The sequence below is a fragment of the Apostichopus japonicus genome, chromosome 3 (genome assembly GCF_037975245.1).
Source record: "Apostichopus japonicus isolate 1M-3 chromosome 3, ASM3797524v1, whole genome shotgun sequence".
In the NCBI taxonomy this organism is placed as follows: Eukaryota; Metazoa; Echinodermata; class Holothuroidea; order Aspidochirotida; family Stichopodidae; genus Apostichopus; species Apostichopus japonicus.
In genome coordinates this window covers 30,301,114-30,323,699 of record NC_092563.1, presented here as the reverse complement: position 1 = coordinate 30,323,699, position 22,586 = coordinate 30,301,114, and the positions used below count along the sequence as shown (strand labels likewise).

The following is a 22,586-nucleotide window of genomic DNA, read 5'->3' as shown; positions in this document are numbered from 1 at the left end:
TGTTAAAATATACATTGATTTCTTATCCATGGCTAGTATATTTGATTGTTGACAAGTACCTGGTAATCTTGTTCCTTCTGCGACTAACATTTGCCACACAATTTTACTTTCAAAGGGAAATAAGTCAATGTAGCAAGCAACTTCATGGTTTAACCTCCTTTTTAATGTCTTTTAGCTTAATTCTTACAGTTAATAATTTAAAGGGCTTTGTATGCACCCCATACAGCATTGGTCCTCACTTCGTGTTCTTTGAATTACATAATTTTCGTTAACGTTAGGCTAAGGAGTGACTTAGGCTTCGTCTACACTTTTTGTGAAGCCTAACTTAATCTGTAGTGTGAAGCTGGTACTGGTAGTAGTGGAACCATACTTGTAAGTTGTAGTTGTACAGTACATAGCGCTAGCTTGGCTGCACAACAACCAAAGCTAGGCTAGTTGATTGACTGAACAGCCCAAACAGACAGAAGAGAAGAGCTGAAATTTCACTTAAGGAGGTAAGCCTAGCAGAATTTGACACCTAATGGGTAGCAGGAACACTACAAGTGGAGAAAGAGAAGGACTGTCGGAAGAAAGAGAAGGACTGTCTGAAGGAGATGAAGAAGTGGATTATGCAGCACTTGTTTCATTCTTACTCCGCAAGTAAGTAATCCTAGCAGTAGCAGTCACTGTGCCCACACAAGGTAACATTTAGTCATACTTCAACCATGTCTTAATGTTACTCCAGAGTCCAGGAACTGTACATCTGCGCATTGATGATGTGGAAGGAGCGAACAAATTTGCCTTTCCTAACACTTAGTAACACTAACAGATTTGTATTTTACCCTGGGATCATGGATGCAAACCATACTGTACATCCGCAAGCATACAGTCACATTTAGTTATTGTGTAGCGGCTATAGTACTTGCATAATGCAGCCCTGTCAACCTGTTTGACCTCAAAATAGGGAGAATAACATTTTTCAGGGCCAAAAAATAGGGAGAACAAGGGGAAAATAAGGAGGTTGGTAATTTTCAACTGAAATAATATAAATACTCCTAAATAAGTATAGTCTACTTATGCAATACAGTGAGAGAATCATCCAATCAGTGTTTCTTGTTGTAGTTTACAGCAGCTCGCTTCGCTTTCTACAGGGTTTCTTTAGTAGGCTTCCATTTGAAACAGGGAACAGTGGACTCTGGGTACTGTGACTTCATGGCTAGTATGCTAGATAGAGTCCCATCAAGCTTGAGACTTGACCGACTGTCTGTCTTGTTCTTGCGAACTACACTAAATAGCCTTTCCTGTTCAGCGTTACTGTGGGGAATTACTAAGCATAGGACAAATTGTTGGCTATTTTCAGAAATGTCGCAAGTGTAGAACATAGAAAAACCGGGAGAATAGAATATGAAACCGGGAGGCCGGGAGATTCGGGTTAAAACCGGGAGTCTCCCGGTAAAACCGGGAGAGTTAACAGACCTGTATGATAATGGGTTAAATCTTTGATGGTGATAATCAAATCACACCAAGCTAAGTGCATTTATCCCTATGTTGACGTTACCCACAGGACATTACGTAAGATTGTCCATGTTCCGCACAATCATTGACTTTCTATGTAGGCCTACTGTAAGTAGTTTTCCGAAAAAAATGATAAGTTTCTTTTGAATCATAGGTGACAACTTTTCCCACGTGCAGTGCCCAAGCAAGATTTGATATCAATCTATTTTATCCTGGAACATGCAAGCAATACCTGAAAATGGGAGCAGCACTTCATTTAGTACTGGAAGTACTGAATGTAGAGAAACTGACAAAACAATTTGTTTGCAGATTTGCAGTTTGTTAGGCTTCTTATAGAAACATACTGTATATGCTAAATTATTATAGAACATAGCACACACATGTGTGTCTCCTTAGCCCAACCTACTTAAGGGTATTCATGGAAGTTGAATATCTGCAATTAGTGGAGACATTCCCTTCATCAAGAAATGAACTCTCATTGGCTATGGGTTACATGAAAATTGTTCTCATACTTAGCGATATGTTACAATCTGAGTGACACAACAGTGTGACTTACAGATTGTCTACAATGCTTTAGTGGAAGCTGGACAAAGAACTCTTACAAGGACTTAGCAACAATTTTGAAAATATAATAAACTTTTCTGCTGGCCAGTCTTACACATACAGTACAGTTATCTGACTTTGTTTAGGCTGAAAGAGATTCAAAATTAGCACAGAGGTAGAGATTACTGGTAATATTGTAACTTGCAAACTTAGGTATAATGATTGATCCATTGGGGTTTAAAATCTGGCTTTGATTTCATATCCTTATGTTGGTTGGGCTGATAAGAGACATACCGTGTCCCTAATACATTTAACATGGCTGAGCAAAAGCATAGTGTCATGCTAAAGTTACCCCTTTGGAACAGAGAATAATTTATTCAGTATTGCAATGCAAAATGCTATGCAGAGTAGTCACATTGCTGTACAAGTGCAAAGATTTATCAAGCCATTTTTATACACAAGAAGCATAAATATTTTATAAGCTCTAGACAAAATTCAGAGCTCCTTCGAAACTGTGATGTACACAAAATTTGAACTATATTTTTATCCCCTTGAAAATTAAGTAAAGCATGGCTTGCTTAGAAGGATGTACATGTTGGCTGTAGATACAACCCGATGAAAAATACAGTTGTATTCTTCAAAGGGTCACTCATTCATAAAGTACCCTGAATGAATTTCAGCTACTTTGATGACAGTCTTCAGGATTTAAGTTATTGTTCTGTCAATTTTGTCCCCTAAATCATTACCAAACATGTATTTATTGTAGGTAAGTTGGTGACACACACTAATCTTTATCTAGACCCAAGATTGATTTTCTCCATGTTTATCAGGTTTGAATAAAACTGTAGTTTGCTTTTATCCTGCATTATCACTCAAGGCCTTTGGTTAAACTGGTGGATGGACCATGACTCAGCTCATAGTATTATCTTCTGTATCTGTACTATAATTAGATTCAGTATCCATAGGATACAGTTTGTTCAGTGTGCAAATATATTGTGTGCTTGATTGAAGTTAGCAACTACTGTAGGTTTAGAAATAAAGTCAATACTCTACTTAGCAGCTCATGCCATGCAAATGTGTGCAGTACTTTCTGTTTTCTTGGACTACAGTTCCGAACAAGGGTTGAAAAGTTGTAATTTTTTTTTTATAGAAATGGAGAGAGAGCTGAGCAAGCTATAGGGATGGGTTCTAAACTGTTGAAGCTGTAGCAAAGCCTAGAACCTTGTGTAGTTTGATCATAGTACTAAAGGTTACAAGTTCTATTAGAGTCAGAGTTCTCAACTGTTGAACAAGTCCTTCAAAGTATTTCTGATTGTTTCTTACAACTCAGATACATAATTCTTACACCACTTGGTAAACTTTTTGTCACCCAACAAACTTTTATTGAAGAACGTCTTTCAACAGTGCATCAATGGTAAATTGGTGTACATATTTACAGTATGTTATTGTATCTAGCTCATTTGCTGTTAATATTGTTTAAAGCAGGTGATTGTGTTCCATGACTAAATTGTCACTTTATGATTATTCCATTTCTGGTTTTAAAGCTGATACTGTATGTTTCCCCTTCCCTGATAAGGTGCACTTACAGTAACAGGTATTCAGTTAATGACAAAATTAAACAACTTCCCTCCCATTGTAATACACAAATCAGTTTAGGCTTGACCTACAGTACAGAATACTAATCTGCAGTATGCATGTGGTAGGGTCTGTACCAAGTTTTGATAATACAATATTTTTTAATGAAACAGATAGCCCTGACTGCTTACATGTGTTAGTCATTCTATTGTGATGCCATTACATTCTGCTAGAAAAGGTGAAATCTCGCACAGGTAACGTGAGACTCTACGTTGCAAACCCAACCAGCTGCTTTAAGTTTATGTTGAAATGTTGTATAATAATAATATCATTAATATTGGAGATCCAGTAGTATGGTAGCTTGAATGCTTTAAAATGTTCTAAGAAGAATTGCTGAGGATCCTCCTTCTCCCTTTTTCTCTTTTGTAGTGGTCAAGTCCGATTATTTCAGGTTGACAGAGATTTCCATGATGACTTAGCTGATGAAGATGATGATTTTAACATTCAGTGTTGTCCTGAAAGTAACTGACTCTTTTTTCTTTCTCACTGATCAGCATGTTAGGGATTTATTTCCCAAATTAGTGAATTTATCACAGTGTCAATGGAAGGTTGGAACTACTGTACAGTGTGCATGGTTGCATGTGTACATGTTCTATATAGTAACTGAACGAGGATCTTCAAGAAGACCTCGAATATTATCAAGAATTATGATTTAAATGATCAGTCTTTCTCATAAATACACTGACTGAGTCCTGGAACTTAAAGTGGCTGGTTGCTTGTCATAGGTGCATTCCATGACCCAAACAGTACATTATAACGGGGTGTTCTGATGAGCACAGTTGTTGTCTCTTTTACACAATGTGGTTTAACCGTTTTTGCACTTTCTTTCAGCTGATGTAACTCCAGACACGAGTAAGATTGATGTGAGTACCCTACTGCAGGCAGTATTTAGGAAAGGTTTTGAAATCACAGATTTGAAATAAATCTTCGGGGGGGGGGGGGGGGGGCGATAAGATTGTGAGTAACATGCAGGCAGCATTTAGGAAAGGTTTAGAAATCACAGATTTGAAATCAATCTTTGGTGGTTGGAGGAGGGGCGGTTCCCAGATCTGTACCTCATGTTGTTGTATGTGATTGCTTGAAAAATACCGACTTTTTATTGAACTTGCATTAGCATGTGCAGTCATGGAAGTACTGTATTACACCATAATATATCCATGTTTCAAACTTCAAAGGCACAGTGAAGTGAACACAGGACAAGCTAGTTTTGTAGTGGACAAACTGCTTGTGTTTGGACTGTTTGTCAAACAACCATTATAGTATAAAGGGGAAAAATCAATTAATTTACATTTAACTCTCTTTTTAGTATCTGGGTTAGGTTAAAATCCAGACAGGAGTATAATAGGAGGGGGATTTACCAGGCCTTGACAATAATAGTAGCCAACTCCACATTATCAAGTAGAATTTTAGCTTTGGCTCTTAGAAAACAAACTAAGCACTACATTTTGGTGAGTGACTCGTGGACTGTCAACCCCCAATATTAGCAAGACTATTTATGTAAACATTTTAGATTATGATAAAATCAGTCCCTTGGTGAACTTGAAGCAAGTTTTAGTTGTGTTAATGACAAATCTTAATGGGAATTAACTATGCTATCTAAAACGTGCATTATGTACCTGAATTTTGCATGTACAGAGGTTGTTCACAAACTTAACAGGTAGGGAGCAATCCCCCATTTTAAACACACAGCAAAAGCATTATATTGCTATTAACTATGTACAGGGAATGGATTGATCTTACAAAGTAGGCTATGTGATGTGTTCCTAAAAGCATTCATACACACTGTGTTCATATGTTCCTTTCTCAGAAACAAATTAAAAAAGTTTGTTGAACATCATGTGATGACTTAGACTGCTTATTTATGCCCAGGCAACCCCTAAACAGTAGAGTAGTACTACAGTAGCAGCCCAAGTAGACAACTAAAAATAAAAAGGTGGAAATCCCCTCTGAACTGAAAACTAAATTGATAGAATATTTTGTATGAAACTTTTTAACAAGTTGTAACCACTATATTCTGAGTTTTGTGCTATCAATATCCACAAGTGCATGACACAAGACCCCTTTAGAGCTGATGTGCAGAAAATAAAATCCACAATACAGTTCTGTAGCTGTATATTAATGATTCTGTGACATGTTGTTACGATGTTCATCACTTTCTTTTGGTGAAAGAAGATAAAATTTCATATAGAAATATCATTTCCAATCTGCATTATGTAGTGCCATATATCTGCCTAACCTTAGTTTATATAAAGCAATTTGGCCAGTAGCTTTTTAGTCGTGCTCGCCAATTGGCGAGTGCTGTTACAAATATTTGTCGAGGCCTGGGATGTATAGTAAGAGGATGTGATGTACAGTAGCAAAAAGTGGACACAAGGAAGGATAACAGTATAAACATGTTGCATTATGGGTGGACGTGTCCATTGTGCAATTGGTGAATTTATAACTTGGGAGAACCGTGTCCATCCACTTTTTATTCTCATGCAAGATTTCTTATGACCAACACTATAGATGGTTAATTGTTGCAGTGCCCTTTTAATGTGTAATACCTGCTTCTCCTTGTCCCCTTCCCCTGGATTTGCAACGATATCAAAGTGTTCAACTCAAAAAGGTTAACACATTTGGTGTTCTTCTTTAACTTTGAAAGCTGCTTTTTAAGAACAGACAATTTTTGTTTTCATTTTTAGAATCTGATTATTTGTATAGCACTTCATATTAATTCAATAAATGAACAATGGAAACTGACTGGGAAATTTAAAGTTAGTTCATAAGAAATATGAGACTGAAATATCCGATATTAATACAGTTCCTCAAATAGGTCCATCATGAAACCCACTGTTGACAGGTTAGCCTACACAATCACTGGTTAATATACCTTGTGTTATATTTCTACAGTATTTATGTAAAGATACTTTTCTTTAATGTAAGGCCACTTACAGTACTTAGTAAAAATCAACTGTAAAAGTACAAAAACCATTGAAATATTTATGTATTCATTTGATTTCTTTTTAACAGCAAAGCCAGTTCAAACAGAGTATGCTGTTCAAGGCAGGACAGCCTCACTATGGCACAATACCAAAACCAACATCTGTCAATCACCTTCTAAGAAAGGTTAGCATAAACCCATATCTAAATGTATTGTTGGAATACATCATAAGAACCTCTGGTAACTTATTTATATCTAAGATTATTATTGTTATTATAGCTAGAAGGACATGGTAGAGTTGTTTAAAAGTTGCTTTTATGTCAGTACATTCTCAGTAAGACATTTGTGATGGCTTACAAACATATAGAAATGATTACATTGATACCGTATGTTGTGTTTATGTGGTCATTGATTTGAGTACAATGTATAGAGTGATTATATATTGTGAGTAGCTATAAACTGCCTTGTACCAAAGATCCCACACCTACTGTACAGTACTGTTGCAGTCTGCAGAGTCATTACTCTGAATCTTAGAAACTAAGACGAAAAATTAAAATCTGCATAATACATATTCATAATAGTCAATAGAATAATCCTACAGTCTTTTCTTGTTACATCAAGAGCTTTCAGATATACCAATAACAAGGTTTATTAAATACATCAAGTATGAGCTTTGCTATCAAACATTAGATGCCTTTAAGTCAAGCCAAGATACCATATGTTGTACTGATAGTGACCAGTAGATATTAGTTAAACCTTCTGTTGCCCACCTACAGTACTGTAGATGTAGAAAGATGCCATATTGAGGATATTAAAACATGTTATCTGATATCACAGTACAGAGTTTGTTCTGTTTATCATCAACAGAGACAGTCTAATGGTGGCTTAATCGAAATGGGAAGACCATATATGCATGAGAAATCAATGTTCACAGCAAGGTCAGTATTAACATGCAAAATAACATGAAAAAGATTACAACTATGAGACTAACGGTACTGTAGTAAAGATTGTGCGAGAATAACTAACAGTTACCTGTCAAACCGGTGTAACCTGTTAAATTTGCTCATAGATTGTTTTATGATGCTATGCAAGCTTTGTATAAAGAGTGCAGATAAAACACCATACATGAATGATCAATCAACTGTCACACCAAGGTACTGTTTTAGTTGATAATATTAGCAGCCATTAATATTAAATTGACTTGGCATCTTACTATATAGGATGCCCCTTGAAGTTGATTAGATGCAGTGATAAGAGGCATCTCATTCTTGGCAGGTGACTATCCACAGCCTCAAGATGTCCTTTTGTTCTGCCATATACCTCATTAGGGAAATATTTTAATGTATGTAATTAATTCCTTGAATATGCTTTGAGCTGCTGTAGACCAAGACTAGGGTCAAATAGTAAGCCGTCCTGCAGATTCACTGCAATCTGCTTGTATCTTTCCACAGCTTCCTTCCAAATAATGGTACTGAGCTGGATAGGTTTCCGTCCAAGTTGTTCTGCGGTACCTATTCACAGGATGGCAACGTCTTTCTCTCGGCATGCCAGGATCAGTATTTACGTCTCTTTGACGTTTCCAAGGGACAGTTCAAACTGTTCAGGGCAATCAAGGCTCAAGATGTCGGTTGGAGTGTGCTGGATACTGCATTCAGGTGAATATGTGTAATCTACTTCTGTACCTTTAATAATTGTCTCCCTTCTATAACTAATACATATATCTAACTAATACAATTAATAGGTATTTTATAAACTTCTTTAGCAACTATAATAAAATTTGATCTGAACTCTTCTTTACACTTTTGGGGATTTTAACTTTGTCCTGTCTCAACCCACAGTTTATTAGAGCTGACAGTATGCATCTGTTAATTTAGGGCTTCTGTCCATTTTGAAGGAAGATCTTACAATTTTAGCACATGGGTAGATGATACCAAATTAACACTTATGGCAAAAAACATCGTCGGTTTCAGTGACTTTGTGTATTAACTATGGACAAAAGTGGTTTGAAATTAACTGATTCTTTAAAGAAAAAGACTAAAGTTTCCTTCAAAAAGTTATTCATGAGAGACATTTTGGATATGATCTGTTCAAATGCTGACCAAGAAAAGGTCTTGTCTCGTTAGATTGTTGTCGGTAGTGAATTCTTGAAAACTCTCAGATGAATTTTCCTTTTTAATAACTTTGGTTTTGCTGTTGTGTTTATTTGTTTATTTTCTTCCTTTAAATTTACAGTCCTGATGGATGTTACCTGATATATTCAAGCTGGTCAGAAAACAGTAAGCTGTCAAACTTATCATTTTTTTGGGTCACTTTTACTGTTGTAAACTGCATTCTAAGCTTTGCCTATTTGCCTTGGCATTGCTCATTGATTTGAGTATACTCCTTTACATTCTTTTTAAACTTCAGATAGAATTATCCTAAACAGAGCTGATCATCATTCCAAAACAGTGTTCTAAATAATGAGTACAGACAGTGGTTCATTGTCTTGTTTTTGGCAATAATGAACCAGTTAATGTAGGCTATGTGACCTTGCTACTCATAAGTCATGTGACTTGGTCTCGGCACATTAATTGGAAAGTGATGCCTTTAATGTACATATTGTTACATATAGAATAATCCTTCCTGTGTACCAAGACATGTCTGCTCCTTCATTAAGAATCTAAGTTGACTCTGATGTATGTTTATTTTCTTCCACAGTACACATTTGCAATATCCATGGAGACTATGAAACTCACAGTGCCTTAGATCTGAATCCCAGCCAAGCCCAGTTTTGTGCTTTCTCCATTCAGTTTTCCAGTGACAATAAAGAAATCCTCGCAGGGTAGGTTATGGCAGCTTGTCTGCTTGTTTAGTTTATATTAAGTTTGTGTTTAGTTTATGTTTAGTTTGTATACCATACTGCTATCCGGCAGGCGATACCATTCAATCTATGGTGCAGGCGATATCATTCAGTCTATGGTGCAGGCGATATCATTCAATCTATGGTGCAGGCAATTTCAATCAATCTATGGTGCAGGCGATATCATTCAATCTATGGTGCAGGCAATATCCTTCCATCTATGGTGCAGGCAATATCATTCAATCTATGGTGCAGGTGATATCCTTCAATCTATGGTGCAGACGATATCATTCAATTTATGGTGCAGGCGATATCATTCAATCTATGGTGCAGGCGATATCATTCAATCTATGGTGCAGGCAATATCATTCAATCTATGGTGCAGGCAATATCATTCAATCTATGGTGCAGGCGATATCATTCAATCTATGGTGCAGGCGGTATCATTCAATCTATGGTGCAGGTTCTGTGAAGGATCCTCAGTGTTTGTTTTACATGTCAATCCGATCTTGTTTTACTTTGTGCATCTCTTCTCGACAGTGCAAACGATGGAAATCTTTACATATATGACAGGGAAAAGGGGGAAAGAACATTGATGGTGAGTTCCTGTAAAACCTTAAAGAGGTTATGAAATGAAAAAAAAATTCTTTATCATCGTATTCTGTACACTCGTAGCTTTCCAATGATACCCAATTTGTGTCAAACGAAGCTTGCATTCTCGAGGAATAAACGATCAAAAATTCGAGGGTAATAAAAACTTTCTAAAAATTGTTGTATTTACGGTAACGCGGCGTGACGTCAGTCGAGGAACTCAGCTCACTTCCGAGACGCTATGTTTACACTCTTAAACGTCTGAGAACACACACCATTACACTGTTGCATTGCTCCGTAGTAATTGAGATTTGGTGTTTGGAGTTTGTTTTTACGTAAATTTATCTCGTAAAGTTAAAAATGCCGAGCCGATATGTGGTATCAGGTTGCTCCACCACAAGTAAAGACGGATTTCTACTGCAAGCTTTTCCAAAAGATGACAAAATCGAAGAATTTGAACACGACTTGCTCAAAACACTACACATACACAACATTACGAGTGCCTGTAGGCCTATACTGTTGCCAAATTACTTGTTATGACCATAGCCTAGGCCTCCTTGATACAGCAAATGACGATTTTTTTTATGGTTACAGGTACCTAATATTTCGCACAAATTTTAAAGCCAGTTGGTTTAAGAACAATCAATACTAGATCTGCAAGTTTTCTTTTGTGGTAAATCTGGCGTTGTGTTGTGATTTTACGTAACAGTTGGATGATACAATTACACTGGCTAGCCTGTTATACAACGTCTATTAGGTCTAGACCCCATGTTACCACTACTAGTACTATAGGGTTGCAATGAACAGAATGTCACATTTTCCTTGCACTGTAAGACACAAAATTCTAGAAGCTTCGCTACGAAGTTAAGTAGCAGGATCATCGACATTCGAGATAATTTAAATCATATGATGGTCTTAACAAGGGTGGTTTTGTTTATGCTCAACCGACCAGTTTCGGTTCAGGGTCGTCCAACCGTTCTGCTCGGGGACTTCGATCGGCAGCGACGCGTCTCGGCCACCGGGATCGTTTTACAATTCTTCTGCAAGGGGCTCAATTGATAGGGAAAAACACCGATATTATCTTCATCACCCTTGAAAACTATTTCCTCCTCATCTTCCTCAAGAAAATAATTTTCGTCAAAGCTTACGAATGTCCTGAGAGATTTCCTCTGAATCGGAAGATTCGGGAGAAGACATTTTCAATTGATGAGAAGAGTGTTGTGGTTACATGTAGTAAACTGTGTAACGCCGTATCGGTAAACAGCGGGGAGTCGGCTTTGGCTGAAATGGTTCCTTTGATGACGTCAGATGAACTGCGGTGGGCAGCTTTGCTTTTTTTTACGAGTGGCAGCTCGAGAGGTCTCTGGGGAATACTTTGACAGCGAATTTCTGGCGTTTGAAGCTGTATTTACGGAAAGTTGTGCATAGATGGTGTTGTAGTAATGTAGATAAACCATTCTAAGACATGAAAATTTTTCATTTCATAACCTCTTTAAATTTTGTAATTATTACTACGATAATGAAAATTTGTCCCAGCCCCAAAAAAGTCTTGTAATAGAAGTGAGTCAGTGAAAGTAAATGTTTGACGGTGTCTTAGGCTGTATCAGTAGTTATCATATATTAATAGTGCAGGATATACATCTGGTAAAATTGACAAACTTACACAGAGGACTGTTGTAAATAACTGAATTGGTGGGCTCTTTTGGTTTTCATTTTTCCAGGTCGATGCACATGAGGATGATGTAAACGCAGTCTGTTTTGCAGACTCTTCGTCTCAGATTTTGTTCTCCGGCGGTGATGACGGCTTGTGCAAGGTCTGGGATCGCCGGATGCTGAGTGAATCAAATTCATCTCCAGTTGGGACTCTGGCAGGACACAGTGATGGTATCACATTCATTGATACAAAGGCACGTCATAGGGGGGTCTGTATGGTGTAATATGAAGAGCATATCTTTAAGAATTCGAATATGTCGTGTAGTGCCAGTCAAAGGTACGTCATAGGGGGGTCTGTATGGTGTAATATGAAGAGCATATCTTTAAGAATTCGAATATGTCGTGTAGTGCCAGTCAAAGGTACGTCATAGGGGGGTCTGTATGGTGTAATATGAAGAGCATGTCTTTAAGAATTCGAATATGTCGTGTAGTGCCAGTCAAAGGTACGTCATAGGGGGGGGGGGGTCTGTATGGTGTCATATGGAGAGCATGTCTTTAGGAATTTGAATATGCTGTGTAGTGCCAGTCAAAGGTACGTCATAGGGGGGTCTGTATGGTGTCATATGGAGAGCATGTCTTTAGGAATTTGAATATGTTGTGTAGTGCCAGTCAAAGGTACGTCATAGGGGGGTCTGTATGGTGTCATATGGAGAGTATGTCTATAAGAATTTGTGTTTACAAGGAGTTTATCAATAGGTAACATGAGAGGGAAATCTGAACGGTGATATATTTTAATCTGGCCTGTGAATAAAAATAGGTCCACAATCTTGCACTTTAATGACATCACAAATCATTAAATCTTTGGGCTTTGTTGAACAATCAGTCAACCTTAATTATTAAGAGTATAAAGGTAAATGAAGATATTGATGATGTCTGCATGTTTGCTCCAACAAATCATGTTTTCTGCCCCTTGTTGTAAAATTAATTGGAACCCTTGGTGGTAGAACAACTCTGATTGGTAAAAAGTGAAAGTGGTAATAGGTAGTGTGAAGACTCATCCATTAACATGGTTAGACTCTAATCAGGTTTAGTGTCATCATTATTATTAAGGTTAAGTAATTGGTTCATTGCAGTTTGGAGTGAGGGGAAACATTTCATAGCATCAACTTGGAATTATGACCTAATTTATTCATTGAGTCACGTACAAGCGTTGTAACCTTAGCAATCAAGAACCACCATTTTCGCACATACTTTGGTGGCGAGGCGAAAGGGACAGCATATGAATCTCTATACTTGTCAAATGAACAAACGATTGGAGACAAAGACTTAAAGTGCTTTTCATTTGGGATGCAGTACCTGACTATTCTGTAGCATTTCGTGACAAAATTTTGGTAACTATGCCAAACGAAGAAACTCAAGCTACCCCAAATGTTTCTGCAATTTTAGCTTCAGGCACCAGAAAAGCTGTAACTTTTCCATCCCACATATGTTTAAATGCCATATTTCAATTAATTTACAGGGTGATACACGCCACTTGATCAGTAACTCTAAGGATCAATCAATCAAACTCTGGGATATGAGATGTTTCTCCTCTGAGAATGCTGTGGAGAATGCCAGGAGGGCAGTGGCCCAGCAAGAATGGGACTACAGGTGGCAAAGGGCTCCCAGGAGGTGTAAGTCATATACTCACTCAGATAGGTAACAATGGGACTACAGGTGGCAAAGGGCTCCTAGGAGGTGTAAGTCATAGATACTCACTCAGGTAGGTAACAATGGGACTACAGGTGGCAAAGGGCTCCCAGGAGGTGTAAGTCATATACTCACTCAGATAGGTAACAATGGGACTACAGGTGGCAAAGGGCTCCTAGGAGGTGTAAGTCATAGATACTCACTCAGATAGGTAACAATGGGACTACAGGTGGCAAAGGGCTCCTGGGAGGTGTAAGTCATAGATACTCACTCAGATAGGTAACAATGGGACTACAGGTGGCAAAGGGCTCCTAGGAGGTGTAAGTCATAGATACTCACTCAGATAGGTAACAATGGGACTACAGGTGGCAAAGGGCTCCTAGGAGGTGTAAGTCATATACTCACTCAGATAGGTAACAATGGGACTGCAGGTGGCAAAGGGCTCCCAGGAGGTGGAAGTCATAGATACTCACTCAGATAGGTAACAATGGGACTACAGGTGGCAAAGGGCTCCCAGGAGGTGTAAGTCATATTCTCACTCAGATAGGTAACAATGGTGTCCTTCCTTTGAAGGTTTTGAAAGATGTAACGTAGAACATGAATTAGTTCACGAAACTGTAAACCTAGGGCAAATAGTAACTTTGAAGATGGTGGTAAAGTTGTTATCATATTTAGACATACAAGCAAGAACCAGAACAAGAACTTGTAGCATTTGTAGGCCTGAATGAATATATTATGACCTCTTTGGTTGTAAATCCCTCTTTATTTCTTTAACCTTGGTATTCAAAGTTGTCTTGAGTTGCAAATATTTTTTTGTTTCAAGGTTAGCTAAAGAATTCAAATAATTTCTGAAAAAGAAGAAGAAATCTTCAAGTTCAAAAGTTGCTAAATATAACACCACTTGTAACGTAGCTCCCATCAACAGAGTAGGTGGATACCTCTTACCCATAACACCTTTCCCCTGGTCACAATATCTACTACCGGAGGGTTGCCAAGTTGATGTACCCGTAGACCCCTTCCCCTGGTCACAATATCTACTACCGGAGGGTCGCCAAGTTGATGTACCTCTAGACCCCTTCCCCTGGTCACAATATCTACTACCGGAGGGTCGCCAAGTTGATGTACCCGTAGACCCCTTCCCCGTGTCACAATATCTACTACCGGAGGGTCGCCAAGTTGATGTACCCGTAGACCCCTTCCCCTGGTCACAATATCTACTACCGGAGGGTCGCCAAGTTGATGTACCCGTAGACCCCTTCCCCTGGTCACAATATCTACTACCGGAGGGTCGCCAAGTTGATGTACCCGTAGACCCCTTCCCCTGGTCACAATATCTACTACTGGAGGGTCGCCAAGTTGATGTACACGTGGACCCCTTCCCCTGGTCACAATATCTACTACCGGAGGGTCGCCAAGATGATGATGGTGAAGATTTACGTCACCAATCAGAAAACTCTGAATACCAGGGTTCTATAACATTGGTATTCTGAACTGTGTCTGTTGGTGAATGATTGTGTCAATCTTCTATAGAAAAGTGTGTCTCTTGCATAATAATACTGCATGGTGTTGGTATTGGTGACAAAATGATTTCACATAAAGGTTGTAATCTATTAAGCAATGTCTTATTCACCAATGTTCAGATTTGCATTTGCCACTCTTATCAATGACTTACCAAGGTTAAGTTCATACTTGGTTAAGTTGAGGGTTGGTTAAGTTACTTGGTTAAGTTGAAAGTTAAGTTGATAAAGGTGATACTTCCCTAATGACTTACCAAGGTAAAGTTGTGTTGCCCACCGTACTTAAATGTTGTTTTTATTTTTATGTTCAGCTCGTAGGAGGATACTTGTTAAAGGTGATACTTCCCTAATGACTTACCGGGGTCACGGTGTGTTGCATACATTACTCAGATGTCGCTTCTCTCCAAAGTTTACCACAGATCAGGTGATTAAAATTTAAATAAATTGATGAAGAGGCAGTTGTATTATTGATGAAGCCTGCAGAAAATTTAATCACACATGCAGCCTTACATTTTGATGTACTCATTTAAAAGTACCAATTCAACAGATTCTCCTACAAACAAGGACAACCCTTTAAAATAAATGTGTTTTTTTTTTTCACAATACCCATTGTTAAGCTTTACAACAGGTGTCCTCTACTAATACCAACAATGAAAAGTCACCTAATTTTGTCTTTGTGATCCAGTGAATAGGCTTTATTGTTTTGTTTGCATTAACAATAATGTTAAAATCATATAACCAAATGTTTCTTTATAAAATTTATTATTTCTAATTTCTGCTGATTCTACTTTAATATTTTGTCCTTCTTCAGAACTACATATATTCAGCTTGTGCCACTGGCAAAGTTATCAGTAAGTTTTATTCTTCCTTTGGATTTCTGTTTTATAATTCTTAAACTGCACATGATAGAGGGCAAATGCTTTGAGCCAAGTACTGGTAGGTACTGAAATTACTACAAGTACTGGTAGGTAAGTGCAATTACTACAAGTACTGGTAGGTACTGAAATTATTACAAATACTGGTAGGTAAGTGCAATTACTACAAGTACTGGTAGGTACTGAAATTACTACAAGTACTGGTAGGTACCGAAATTACTACAAGTACTGGTAGGTACTGAAATTACTACAGGTACTGGTAGGTACTGAAATTACTACAAGTACTGGTAGGTACTGAAATTACTACAAGTACTGGTAGGTACTGAAATTATTACAAATACTGGTAGGTAAGTGCAATTACTACAAGTACTGGTAGGTACTGCAATTACTACAAGTACTGGTAAGTACTGAAATTACTACAAGTACTGGTAGGTATTGAAATTACTTCAATACTGGTAGGTGCTGCACTTACAACAAGTACGGGTAGGTACTAAAATTACTACAAGTACTGGTAGGTACTGCAGTTACTACAAGTACTGGTAGGTACCGAAATTACTACAAGTACTGGTAGGTACCGAAATTACTACAAGTACTGGTTGGTACCGAAATTACTACAAGTACTGGTAGGTACCGAAATTACTACAAGTACTGGTAGGTACCGAAATTACTACAAGTACTGGTAGGTACCGAAATTACTACAAGTACTGGTAGGTACCGAAATTACTACAAGTACTGGTAGGTACCGAAATTACTACAAGTACTGGTTGGTACCGAAATTACTACAAGTACTGGTAGGTACTGAAATTACTACAAGTACTGGTAGGTACTGCAATTACTACAAGTACTGGTAGGTACTGCAAATACTACAAGTACTGGTAGGTACTGCAATTACTACAAGTACTGGTAGGTACTGAAATTACTACAAGTACTGGTACATACTGCAATTACTACAAGTACTGGTACATACTGCAAATATTACAAGTACTGTTAGGTACCGATATTACTACAAGTACTGGTAGGTACTGTAATAACTACAAGGTCTGGTAGGTACTGCATTACTTCAAGTACCGGTAGGTACTGAAATTAGTACAAGTACTGGTAGCTACTACAAGTACTGGTAGGTACTGAAATTAGTACAAGTACTGGTAGCTTCTGATATTACTACAAGTAAGCAACTAGTTACACAAGTGCAATGACGTGTAGCAGTATGTATACACAGGAAACCATAGTATTTTATAAGAGAAAACCTGCATTTTTCCTGCATTAGTACTGTGTTCAGGTAATGTTATTCAGTGTCCTAGTACTGTGTTCAGGTAATGTTATTCAGTGTCCTAGTACTGTGTTCAGGTAATGTTATTCAGTGTCCTAGTACTGTGTTCAGGTAATGTTATTCAGTGTCCTAGTACTGTGTTCAGGTAATGTTATTCAGTGTCCTAGTACTGTGTTCAGGTAATGTTATTCAGTGTCCTAGTACTGTGTTCAGGTAATGTTATTCAGTGTCCTAGTACTGTGTTCAGGTAATGTTATTCAGTGTCCTAGTACTGTGTTCAGGTAATGTTATTCAGTGTCCTAGTACTGTGTTCAGGTTATGTTATTCAGTGTCCTAGTACTGTGTTCAGGTAATGTTATTCAGTGTCCTAGTACTGTGTTCAGGTAATGTTATTCAGTGTTCTTGCCTGTTAGTATCCCTGAGAAGAAAGAAAAGTATAAAATGAAGGGATGCATGGCAACAAACCTGTGTATTTAATTTGAAGTTTGTTTAGATATAAATATTGTAGGCCTGTTATGCAATGATAGCATTTTTTTGTTCACAAGGTATAAAATTTCCTTTAAATCAGGAATTACAGCATCTGCACATCATAAAATACGTACTCTGCAGTGCAGACCTACTGTAAACATTAATGTTAACATTTGTTTCAGCATTCTAATAGCTTAACCAAAGCAATTCTGTTTATCTCATACAAAAAAAACAGAAGCACACTTGAATGACATTCTACAACCTTTTTAATAAAATATAAACTTGTTATTTGAGACATGAAAAGTCTTGTTTTCATAGCAAGTGTTGCTCTGCTCTTTAAAGGGTAATTTTTTTTAATTTGAGAGATAAAGAAATTCAACCTGCACAGATAGCAGTGCAACCTTTAAAAATGAATTTTGTAACTACAGTCACAGATTAAATTACAAATGGAGTATCTTCTCCCCCAAACATGTCCTGCTCAGAATAATTTTTTTCACAGTAGACATCCCATTAGGCTCAACAAAAGACTGATGTGAAACTACAAAGGAAAATAAAATGTTTGAGTCAGCTTTGGCCAAGAATAAGATTCCATCCAATGAATACACTTAGTATTGTGCTTTACACACTATATTAACCTATCAAGCCAAAAGTTTCATTTATGTTTGGTTGTTATTTCCTAGTTTATGATGCACTAACTGGACAGGTGGTTAGGACGTTAAGTGAAGGCCATGGCAGCTGTGTACGAGACGTATCATGGCATCCATATGAAAACAAGATCATAAGCTCAGGGGTGAGTAGCACACTTTTTTATCAAAGTCGAAAATTTCCTTAGTTTTTATGACTCATGAAAATCAATACTTTCAAGAGCCTCACACTTTCCCAAGTATCCCCACCCCCTTCCCCCAAACACTCTCCCAAGTATCCCCACCCCCTTCCCCCAGTGATTAAAGTGACATCAACTGTAGCTGGATGTCACTGTCTTTCACAAGTAGAATCTAAGTGGGATGCATTTCAAAATAACTTTTTTAGACAAATTCCTAAAATCAGGCACTTTTTGGGTAGTGTTGGGATTTCTTACATGTGTTGTAAATAAAATAAGTTGCAAAGGCACATTCTGTTCAAACTGTTGATACGAGTATTGAGATGGTTTGGGTCTTATCATTGTCTGAAACAAAGAAATGACTGTAGATATTAGTACCTCTTCAATTGTTCACAAGCCAATTTCCTACTCATTAAGCAAGACAATGTCATCTGGAGATAAAACATCTTGAACCTATTGATATTCTTATTGTGATATTCATTTTTTTACCACTGTTTGCTTCATTTCCCCTTTCTAAGAACATAATAAATTCTTCTAGTTGCTGATATTTGTACTGTCCTGAAGTTCTTATTTTACCAATGTTTTCGTGTTAATTAACACTCACATATACACACAATGTCACCCACCCATAGAAATCTTTCAAAGTTGACAAGCAATCCTAGCAAACTTGTTAATTTTCCATCAACACACTTAGCTGAGTCATTAATGTTGTTTTGATTGGCTGGCATTGTCATGAGTTAACTTTTTTATTTTCAACTTGGAAAAGTTGCTTGTAACATTCCAGGATAAAATAAATATTGTTTTCTCAGTCCATATGTTTGTTTTGTTTGAATCATGTCTTGGACTTAATGCTTGCTTTGACAACAAGACTGATGTCATGTTTGTTCTACTTCCTCAATATAGTGGGATGAACGACACATTCTGTGGGAGTATAAAGAGAATGTCTACTATGATTCTGATATGTCGGATATTAGCGAGGATGAGGATGGTTCGGATGAAGATGATATCTTCAAGACTGTGAGGAGGAGTAGGCGACTCAAGGATAAGAGAGAACAGTCCAGAAGAAGAAGAGGTGGTGGGAGAAACCGGACTGATGTGGCAGTCTAAATCCAGGCCAAATTAGCTGTGACCATATTCAGTCTGGATCGGAAAATGTCTTTAACAAGTGTCAGTCTTGGACTGAGATTTGATTGCTTTGACAACTGCTGCTGGTCTGAATCTGAGTCTTGGTTTGGTTGGCTTCTGTTAGTCTCAAACCAAGACTTCATTAATTTAGAGCAGTTCAATCTTAGTATGGGACTCAGTCAGTCTGCACTTGAGTCTATTTCTGTGCCACTGATGGTCTGAATCTGAGTCTCAGTTTGGTTGGCTTCTGTTGGTCTCAAACCAAGACTTCATTAATTTAGAGCAGTTCAGTCTTCATGACTCATTTTTGGTTTGGATGACAATCGTAACCTATCCATTCATGCTGGCATATGTACAGTATATGTGTGTTGGTGACGCCCAGCTTGAAAACACGTAATCTCAAAAAGCGAAGCTTAGAAAGATCTTACATTTTGTGTGTAGGAGTACATTATTGAGTACAAGAAGATATGGTGGAGGTCAAAAAGGTCATTTGAAGTCAACAAACGCCAAACAGTTACTTCACTCCCCTCTTACCTGTCTCTCTGCACTAATGCATCGTCCTAGACATAACATCGTAAGAGAAGCTTGCACAGACAGAAAATTTGGTATGTAATCGTACCACATTGAGTACAAGAAGCCTAATGTTGTGGGCCGAGGTCAATGGTGGTTTGAGTACAGCAGGGGTCAAATTGTGAAAACCATGTTGCTAATAATGTCGTATTTTGAAAATTGTCGTTTTAAAGGGTAAATTTCAATTTTACCCCTGTTAGTCTTTCAGAGTTTCAAAATAAATTTGTTTTCCTCCTGTTTGAGCCTTTCATTAAAACTACCAATAAACATCTAACATCACATATGTTCCAATGCTCCTTTGACATGTGTGACATCAGTTTGATTTTACTAAATTATTTGGAAGGACATGTCTAAGCCTTGAAAATGCTTGCTTCTTGTCCATAAGAACACAGATGAGTTGTTTTTACAAAAACAATTTGCCACAGTTTGTCAGAGTAAGAAAATGATATTCTTAAATAATATCAAAATTGTGTTCCACTCTTTCCTCAGTCTTACATTATGCAATCTATGACATTGGTACACAGTGTATTATTGTTTTAATACACGGTACACATAGATAGGTAGACTGTTGTGAGTATGCAGTATATCGATATATTGTTAGGGCTACACAGTATATTGATTTTGTTGAGTACAAAGTATATTGATATTTAGTATGCAGTTTATTGATATATTACTAGGGGTACACAGTAATATATTACTAGGGGTACACAGTACATTGATATATTATAGATATTATGATATTGATATGTAACATAGCACCACTCTTCTCTAGGGAATCGCTAGGGCAAAATTAGTTATTTTTGCAAACCATAGTTAAAAAGAATTAACCAAACCTAACAGGTTTCAAGCAGTACAGCCACATAGTGCAAAACAGCAGACTAACAGTCCTGCACTTGAAAATAAATGAATCTATTAGTCTAATATATTAGTCTATTAATCAACTAATTAATCTAGTAATTTCAAGGTTGCATTGGCAGATATTGCAAGTAAACTCTTCAAACAGTTTTTATTCTATCAGGCAGCATTTGCATTGGATCTCATAAATGAACTTCTTCTGGGTTGCAAAATATTGATTCTGTGAGGTTCTTCTGGATTGTGCATGAGACTTGTGTTAAAAGTAGTTTAAAACCATGTGTTTATATAGATATATATACATATATATATATATATATACATATATATATATATAATTTCATATATATATAGATATATATAGATATATATAGATATGTATAGATATGTGTATATATATATATATGTATATATGTTGTATACACACATATATCGGAGCAATCATTTTCAAATCTTAAAGGAAAATTATGATATAAACTGTGCATGTCTGCCTTTTTTTCTTGAGGGGGTGGGGGAGGAGAGGGGGTGGGCGGGTGACAGGAGGCTTATCAGAGGGGAAACCTTTATCCCAGTTATTTAAGCCTCTTAATTTTTATTTTTTGTTATATCATCTGTAACTTATTAAGAAGGATTGAAGGCTGTAATTAGTGTGAATGTGAAAGTTGTTTGCTACTCTTTTGGCTCCAGGAATAATTATTTCCAACTGTTGCAGTTTTATCAATTTTGGGCATTGAATCAAAGTGTCATTGTGATTCTTGAAGGGTTACCATTTATTCTCCATGATTAAAAAACTGTCTGACTTTAAAGATTTCTTAATAATTAAGTAGTGTTATACTTCTTCTTGTACAAAGTTTTTTTTTACTTGTAAACCAAAAAAAAAGAAGGTATATATATATATAGAAGAATAAAAAATAAGAGTTAAACACATATGGAACTGGTGAAAATTCAATGCTAGTATGAGATGTCTTGTGAAAGGAATGAGGGCGGTACTAAAGAACTTATCATGCGTAGACTCTGGATGTGTGACTGTAAATTCACATTGGCTTTGAGCACAACATTTCCGTTGCTACCGTGTTGGATGAATAGTAACTACCAACTTTTTTATAGTCATTGCCTACTTTGCAATCCCTAGTCCCCTCACAATTTAGCAAGGTTGATAAGAGTGACTCCATAGGTTTCCCTTTTGGGAAACCAAAAAGTAATTAAGGCCTTCTGGTTCCATTCACAGACAAAACTTTAAAGACTAATAGTGGTCTGAGGTGCTTAGATGTGCCTCTCTTTTGTATGAATGCTCCTGTTGGCAACAGACATTTTGCATCCATTTCAAAGTTTTTTTCAGGAAGTAAGGATTTAATAGAATGTTACATTTTTACATCACCAAATTCCTTCAGAATTGTAAAACTACAAGGAACGTAAGGTCAAATTCGTACCCAGCCATTAGAGGATTATTGCAGCCCAATTTGAAACTTTGTGAGGAAACATCTGATTTATGTAAATTATCATTTTACAGCGTTTATGAAACATTCATGATCAGATTTCTGTACTGGTAACTTTTTATCATCTTAAAATCATAGGTATTGACATCCTCCTATTCATGTGTGGTATTTTTGACTAAGTTTTTGCTTTAATACATAAATTATGGATTACATTGTTTGGAAAATATATATTTGAAGTCAAATGAGACACTTTTGAAAGTCTTCCAGCTGCTGTCCTTGTTTTTAC

General features: G+C 37.1%; 1 protein-coding gene across 2 annotated transcripts; it reads left to right on the top strand.

The window, feature by feature from the left end:
- The first annotated feature begins 20 nt into the window (after positions 1–20).
- LOC139965829 (DDB1- and CUL4-associated factor 11-like) lies at positions 21–22,547 on the top strand. 2 transcript variants are annotated; one of them, XM_071968590.1, is made up of 15 exons: positions 24–639; positions 4,042–4,133; positions 4,504–4,535; positions 6,685–6,780; positions 7,463–7,533; positions 8,047–8,250; positions 8,828–8,871; positions 9,293–9,416; positions 9,975–10,032; positions 11,747–11,932; positions 13,198–13,351; positions 15,196–15,308; positions 15,696–15,735; positions 18,178–18,287; positions 19,221–22,547. In XM_071968590.1, the coding sequence occupies exons 1-15, from the start codon at positions 521–523 to the stop codon at positions 19,422–19,424; spliced, it is 1,647 nt and encodes a 548-aa protein (XP_071824691.1). In that variant the 5' UTR covers positions 24–520; the 3' UTR covers positions 19,425–22,547. The 2 variants fall into 2 exon arrangements, with proteins under 2 accessions (XP_071824692.1, XP_071824691.1); XM_071968591.1 differs by lacking the exon at positions 4,042–4,133 and having other exon boundaries at positions 21–639.
- Positions 22,548–22,586: the final 39 nt, after the last annotated feature.